This window comes from Fukomys damarensis, unplaced genomic scaffold (assembly GCF_012274545.1).
Source record: "Fukomys damarensis isolate Sample0158 unplaced genomic scaffold, DMR_v1.0_HiC HiC_scaffold_24, whole genome shotgun sequence".
In the NCBI taxonomy this organism is placed as follows: domain Eukaryota; kingdom Metazoa; phylum Chordata; class Mammalia; order Rodentia; family Bathyergidae; genus Fukomys; species Fukomys damarensis.
Window position 1 is genome coordinate 56,899,851 of NW_022900936.1, and position 7,895 is coordinate 56,907,745.

The following is a 7,895-nucleotide window of genomic DNA, read 5'->3' on the forward strand; positions in this document are numbered from 1 at the left end:
ATATATAAATTGAATTTTGGGAAACTTTAACAGTGCTGCCAACTTTGGAAAAAGTCATCCCAATTTACTGTGTTGAGTTGGCACTGTACAAAAATTGACAGCCATATTGGTCTAGAAATGTTAATTTTTTTTAATTTATTTTTTCCATGTGCACAGGGGTAACACATTGTACTAAATACATAAGGTCATATCTACGTGGGTTTGATTACAGAAACTAATAAAGTATTCTCTAAATAATGAAAAAAAGAATAAGATAAGACTATAAGAGCAAGAAGCAATTTAAATATGTTCAAGGACCATTTTCATCTCCAGAATTAAGGATTATTTGGATGTTACATCATTGCCTTTTCTCTTTTACTTTCCTTTTTAGTTTTATTTTAGGATTGCCTATTTTTAATGTTCATACAGAGATTTCTTTAACTGAAATACCAAATAGTTTCTTTGGTGTGAAAAACTACAATAGTACACAGGATCCTAATGAGATAATTAATAATGTGAAATAGGAAGTAAAGGGCTAAAGGTGTAGGGAAAGTGGGAAGGGTAGGGGAAAGGTAATAAGGGAGAGGAAAAAAATATGAGAAACTGAAAAAATGGAAATAAAGTGTTTGTAAATGGGGAGGGGAGGAGGGGGTGAAGGGAGGGCAGGGACAAGGGGAAAAATGAGAATCAAGACCTATTATGTAAAGGTACAGAATCCCAATGATGAATGTAACTGTACTGTATACCTAGATTGTACCAATAAACTCAATAAAAAGAAAAAAATATATATATATAACAAGTTGATGCAGCCAAACAAGGTGACAAATTCCAAAACAGATCTGCTGCTGTTACGATTATTTTTTCAGGAACTTTTTAACATTAATACTTAAAAACAATGAAAATGTATTTGTTTCAAAACATTGCTTTATTCATATTTTAAAATATATGCTACATTATTTTAGTAGTTACATTAATGAAGAAAATAAAATCTGAAGTCTATTACAAGCAAATTTACAGTTAAGACCTTAATTGGTATCATGAACATTTAAGGTTAGCTAATTACTAAAGAGAGAACATACCTTTCAATCTTAAAAAAAAAGGTCTGTTTCAGGTTTTAAAGAAAACATAAAACTCCCAGAAAATGTATGTATTTCTTGTCATTAAAAATGTTTAATAAACGTTTATTTGAAAAAAAAGAAAATGATCAAATTTATTAAACTTCTGAATTTTTCTTTTAAGGAACTACAGGATTCGACCTAGACACTACAAAGGAGATTTATCTCAAACATGTCCATCTTTAGTGCTAACAAGAATAAAATTAGACGTAATGCCCACTTTTTGTCCCTTTAAGTACCACTGGGGTACAGTTTAATAGAAAAATCTACTAAACAAAGTTCATTGAATTTGGTGTGGTGGTTCACGCCTGTAATCCAGCACTTGGGAGGCTGGGGCTGGAGAATCACTGGGAGTTCAAGGCTAACCTGGACTACATAGCGAGTTCAAGGTCAGCCTGAACTGCATATCGACAAAACACAAAATAAACAAAAAAATTTGACATTGTAATTTTCATGCACTAAGCTATATGCAAATTATGATAATTCTAAAGCTTCTTTACTTTTCATTTAAACTTACTTACCATTGCCATGTTGGGCAGTGGTGGACTAAGTGATCTCCAGCTGCCACAAACTTTAGGATTTGGAAGAAATAAAAACAGGAAAAAGAAAAATTAAACACCATCGAATGCAGGCTGGCAAAATACCAAACTGATTACCTTAGGTAACCTTTATACCTAATAATTAAAATGAAAACCAAACCAAACCTGCTCTATCAACCTGAGGATCTATTTTTTATTATTATTAAACTTAAGAGTTTAAACATTTATGAAAAGTGAAATTTCAAAAGAAAAAAGTGTATAATTTCTTAATTCAATTTTATTATTTGACTATATAATGCCCAAAACATACAATATTATTAAATTAATAAGGGTAAGGCTACAGAAACTAAGATGTCAAGATCCTTTTTATAGATAAATAAAATATACAGAGAATTGTGCTAGTAAATGAAAACTCAACTAAAATCTTTGAAAATATCAGTAATAGATACAAGTCTATGATGTAAATCTCTATCACATCACATCAGTATAAGCTTTTTTTTTTCCCCAGTGTTTAGGATTGTTGCATGCTAAGAAAGCACTCTACCACTGAGTTACATACCCAGTGTTGTATTTTATTTGTTTCATTTAAATAATGGCCAATTTTGAAAGCTTTATCACATTCTTAAAGGAATCATTAACAAGACAGACAAATGTAGTACCCAACAAAAGAAATAAGAACTTTTGGGAATGACAAAATTAAGAAACTGAATCTTCTAAGAAGCTTGGGCTTTCTGGGCAGACTGAATATTATACAAGCTTTTGGTTTTCTTTAGCAATAAAAAACTCATTAAGAAGCAGTTTAATCTTTTGAGAATTTCTAGTTTACATGGACATAACATGATCTCACTGAAGGACAGAATTCCTCATTTTTAAGAAAAGAAAGTGAAAGTCTGTCAAGCGTAATGAGTGTTCCAATACAAGCAGTATGTGTACAAACCTTTCTCAATTACCTCTATTTCACAACAGCTCTACTTTAAAATCTTGTATTGTTCAGGAGTTAATTACACAGCAAAAGTACAATTCATGTAGTTCTTTAATGCCCATTGGAGAAAGTATGCCCACATAAAATACTATACTTTGAGAAAATAAAATTTTATCAAGAAACAATTCTGAAGATAACTTCTTTTAAGATGGTACATCATCAAAATAAGATACAGCAACTACATTCCCAACAGAAGATATAGAAATGTTTGTTCTTTCATTTTTTAAATTTCCTTATTATTTAAACTTATTAAATGAAGACAAAAAAGAAAATGAAAACAGTAATTTCAGTAGTATTTTGGGGGCCACTGGAACCAAACTACTTTTAGCTCTATGGTTATCGGAAATTAATTTACTACCATCAAAAGTAATAACAAAATGCAAACCAAACAACTTTAAAAATTCGTTATGGTATATTTCCTTGAAATCACAAGACTAAGTTTATTCTGCAATCTGATATTATCTATTAAAAAATAACAACAACTAAACAACCTAAAAAGAAAAATTATTTTAAAAAACACAGAATTGCACTGTAATTAGCACACTCGTGCACCTGCCCTTACTAGCAACAGCCATTATTATTTGCTGTGTATATTCAAATAACTTGTAACATAGTCACATTTCAAATCATCATATTGCTTGTAGTAGCTTTCTCTTAGTGTTTACCCTCTTGTGGGATTTATCAATAAATAACTCCAATAAGATAGAATCAAGCTTTACATCTGGTGAGCAACTTTATTCCTCAATCTATTCTCTATTAATACAACTCAAAAAACACATCCAGTGATATTTTCTTCAGATAATACATTATTAGATATTGCTGCCCCTCTTCTTAAACACAAAGACTCTGACACCTCTCAAACAAAAAGATAGCTGGCCACTAACAGACAGAATTTTGAAAATTTTATTCAGAAACAGTAAAATGAAACAAATGAATAAATCAACTCAGTACAGAAGTTATCCAGAGCAAATGCTGCCTTCCCATCTTCCTCTTCCAGACTCATTCTAATCTCATTCAATCCCGTAATTGTGCTGTACTCCAATCTAGCATTATAAGCTCTGTACCCAGATGTATTAATTTTGCCTTGAAAATTTTTTTAAGGAAAATTCATAACTCCTTTCATCAGTTTAACAGTTCATTTTAGGGTTTCTGTTTTATTGTGGGCATCATTATACAACATGACTGATCTCAAAAACATTTCTTTCAAAACAATACAACTGTATTACCAATGAGTAGTTTTCAGTGAATTAAAAATCAAGTTTAAATAAATTTTTTGCCTTTTGTTAATAACAAATTTAATCCAACTACAACTATTTGCAAAATTGGAGTTTAAAAGGTTTTTTAGTATTTACTTTGCTAGGAATAAACTACCTCAATGAAGAATGCTTTCATAATACAAATTTGTCAAACAATGAAATGTGTCCTCAAAAAATAATTCTGTTGTAGAAGTTCAATAAGCAAGGCACGGCAGCACATGCCTATAATTCCAGGACTGAAGGAGGCTGAGGCAAGAGGCACCCAAGTTCAAGTCCTACCTGGGTAACTTAGGGAGATCCTATCACAGTGTGAAAAGAGATAGGGACACATTTCAGTGTGAACACAGTGGGTTGAATCCCCAGTTCTGTCCCCCTATCAAAAAATCAATAAAATACACTAGTCCATGAAATATTAACCAACTTCAACATTACATGTTTAGTTATAAAAGTGGAAAGAATCTAACAAATACAATATTTACACTGAATATTAAGAGAGAATTTAATAACTAAGCAGTGAACAAAATTTACACATGGAAATCATCCCTCTCAAAAATCAATAAAATACAATGGCCCATGAAATATTAACCAACTTCAACATTACGTGTTTAGTTGAAAAAGTGAAAAAAAGTGGAAAGAATCTAACAAATACAATATTTACACTGAATATTAAGAGAGAATTTAATAACTAAGCAGTGAAAATTTACACATGGAAATCATGAAAATTCACATTTAGTATAGCAGATCCAAAACACAGCAAACACTACACAGCCCACTTGTACAGCTCAATATAATAAAAATGTGAGTAAAATGTAAGTGACCATAGAAATCTTTTCCATCCTTCTGCCACCTTCATTTCTAAAGAAAGAAGAACTTCAGAGAAATACCGGAAGTGGCAAAGTAAAAAGGAAGTTACATCTTCTCTTTTATGGGAAGTACAAATACTTATCATCAGTATATAACCAGCAAAAATCTAATTTTACTCAGAAAGTTCAAGTTAGAAAGTTCAAGACGTTTTCTTATGAAGCAGTGGAGACACCCAGTTTAATACACCCTAAAATATAAAAGCTTCAGGATATCTTCATCACTCACCTCTTCTGGGGTGATTACACCTGTTTCCTTAAATTTTGATTCCTAAAGAAAAAGAAAATATCAACAGTATTACAACATATTTTATTTTCAACTAAAAAATGCTTTGGGGGCAACTATTTGTCTGGAACCCTCCTAGACAATTGCATATACCATCACTGGTACTTGACTACAACAATGTATAAATTGTATGTGTGTATCACTGGTATTTCACTACAATGACATACAAGTCTAATATAAGAAACTGACATGAAAATAATTACAATGCAATTTGATCAGTTATAATAAATACCTCTAAGAAAAAAACATTCCAAGGTTTCAACAAACATGAAGTCTTACAATGTTTCTATAAAATGAACAATCATCTTTATTTCACAGCAGCGTAAAAACGTCTTAAAGGTATGTAAATACCTTACAATTCAGCCAATGTCTAATGTAAATCAAGTAACATTAGAAACCAAAAGCAGAAATTTCTTAGTATGTCCCATTATTATTTCCACCAATACAGTAAAATAATGTTCTTTCCTGTAAAGGGTGCTATCTATTAAATTTTTCTAAATTTGTAAGATTTTGTGGTAGTCTACAAAAATGCAAAGGTTCATTTAGTGAATAAATGTTATTATCTCAACAAATATTTACTATTAAGTACTAGGCAGTATGGGGCAATAGGATATAGGTGTAAATAAAATTCACCAAATTCATCTTAGCAATCAAAAGAAGCTTACATTCTACATGAGAAAGAAATGTGCACCATATCATGAAGAAAAATGAAGCACACTGGGAAACTGTTGAGTGGTGGAGGATAAATGGCCAATAAAAACAGTATAAGAGAATAAAGGTTTAAATAGATGACTGGAACAACTAAGTAAATGAACAAGCCATAAAAGGTTGTCTACAGGAGAATAAGTATTTCAGGGAAAGAGTACATGCTCTTCTTGCTCAGATGTAAGACTACTCGATGGAGTACCAAAGGCTGGCTCTTACACAGGAGTGATCCTAGAACATAGCAGATGACAGGAGGATCTCTACAGATCAAGAAATAAGCCTTAAAAATCATTGTGAGGACTTCGGGCTTTTACTGTGTGTATGTCCTCAAAATAAAACATAACCTTTCCTAACTTTTACTGTCAAAAGAAGACTCCTAGTTCTTTCTTAAGGATTTTTTTCTTCTCCTTGCCTTCCCTCATCTAGTAGGAAACTGTAAAGATTCAGCACAAGAGTGACAAGATGATCATCAATTCTGATTTCCTTTATAATAAAAATACAGGTAATACATTCTAACATGGTAACAATTTCTTTTCAGGTTGGTGAAACATTAAAATGATTTCTCAAAACAATGCTATGTCATATGTTTAATAAAATGCAACTGGCATATTAAATAGCATATTGTATTATTTAGAGCCAGGGATTTAGCTCAGTGGTTCTGCTACCTGCCTTGCAAGCGCAAAGACCAGAGTTCGATCCCCAGTACTCCCCCCCAAAAAACTGTATATTTAATTTGAGGGTCTTTTGGTTATTTTGCCTCAAAACCAAACAATTGTAACAGCTATACATTAAAATCATGAGGAGGATTCATCTTCAGGGACTGTTCTGAAAAGGCAACACACACCAAAAGGAATGAAAAGGAAAAAAAAAAAGCATTTGGTGCAAATGTTGAAACTATTTTCAAATTTTAAATAGTTGGATAATTTTAACTAAATTGACTTTCACAGCAAATAAACATAAGCAGAGCAATAAAGGATTGTCATGAATAACTTCTTGATTTTTTTTCTTACTTGATCCAACAAGATATTATCTTTAAACGAATTTTTTAAATAAGTAGTTATTTAAAAAGTACAGACCTAACATTCCTCTTTGTCAATGAAAAGGAGCAAAGAAAATTACCCATTATTTATTACTATATCAGAATATTTCATTTCATTCCTACACTAAGATCAATAAAATTCTAATTAAAAGCTCAAAAAAGAACCAAAGAAACCAAGAACTTGCCATTGATTTACTTGCTCACTTTTCAGAAAGCAAAAGTAAACTTATAACAAAATTTTTGTTATAAAAGTGATGAAAGAAAAAACTTGCAATTGTAGAAATTTACCTGTGAAAATAAGAAACAATCGTGTCACTACTGTAACAGCTACTCTACCAGTTTCTACTTTAAAACTTTTGTACTGATGTCAATACAGAATATCAAAAATTAAATACTCAAGTGAGTCAAGCTGCTTATTACCACTTAAGTAAGTCCAAGATAACCAGTTACAGCTATTTTGTAAGCTTGACAAGGAGGTTCTGTTACTTAGCTGTGCTCAATGTTACTGAGCTAGTGGTATCAATTTCACTTTGTTCCTTTGAAATCTAAACTAGTTGGGACCTAAATTACAGTATACCTATTTGATACTAGAAGAGTTTTCTATAAAACTTGGAAAAAAAGGGACATATGTCATTTTGCTACCAAAACTGACTTCATTTTTTAAAAAATAAGCCAAAAATGCTCGTTTAAAAATTATGCTAAGATTTAACATTCTTAAGTCTTAGTTATGGACCACCTTTCCACCCGACGTACCCAGCCGGGGAGAGCAATGACTGGGAGAAACGGGCTCGCACTGAGGGTGGATCCAACTCTCCATGTCTGAAAAGCCAAGAAGCCCTAAAGAGCAGCCAAGGAAGACCACAGAGGAGGACTGCCCCTTCTCTGTGTCCTACCCCTGAACCTTTCCCCGCCTAGAACAGGGGCCCCTCTCGCGGCCGGTCCTTGCAGGGCACAGTGCGCGCCCGACAGCCCCTGGCAAGCCCGGCCCGGCTTACCTTGAGGACTGGGGTCAGGTACTCAGCCACTTCCAGCGCCTTTCCCTTCACTGTGTTAATCACATTCTGCATCCTGGGGCCGGAGCAGCGGCCGGCCCCGCGACCAGGTAGGGAGGGCAGCGGACAGGTACCGGGGAGT

General features: G+C 32.8%; 1 protein-coding gene across 1 annotated transcript in view; it reads right to left on the reverse strand.

The window, feature by feature from the left end:
- Atg3 (autophagy related 3) overlaps nt 1-7,889 on the reverse strand; it is a 25,208-nt gene extending 17,319 nt beyond the window's left edge. Inside the window, exons 1-3 of the mRNA XM_010630132.3 lie at nt 7,757-7,889; nt 4,961-5,002; nt 1,616-1,665 (exon numbers count right to left, since the gene is read on the reverse strand). Coding sequence (XP_010628434.1) covers nt 1,616-1,665; nt 4,961-5,002; nt 7,757-7,828 — 164 coding nt within the window. The 5' untranslated portion in view covers nt 7,829-7,889. The remainder of the gene's footprint in view (nt 1-1,615; nt 1,666-4,960; nt 5,003-7,756) is intronic.
- Nucleotides 7,890-7,895: the final 6 nt, after the last annotated feature.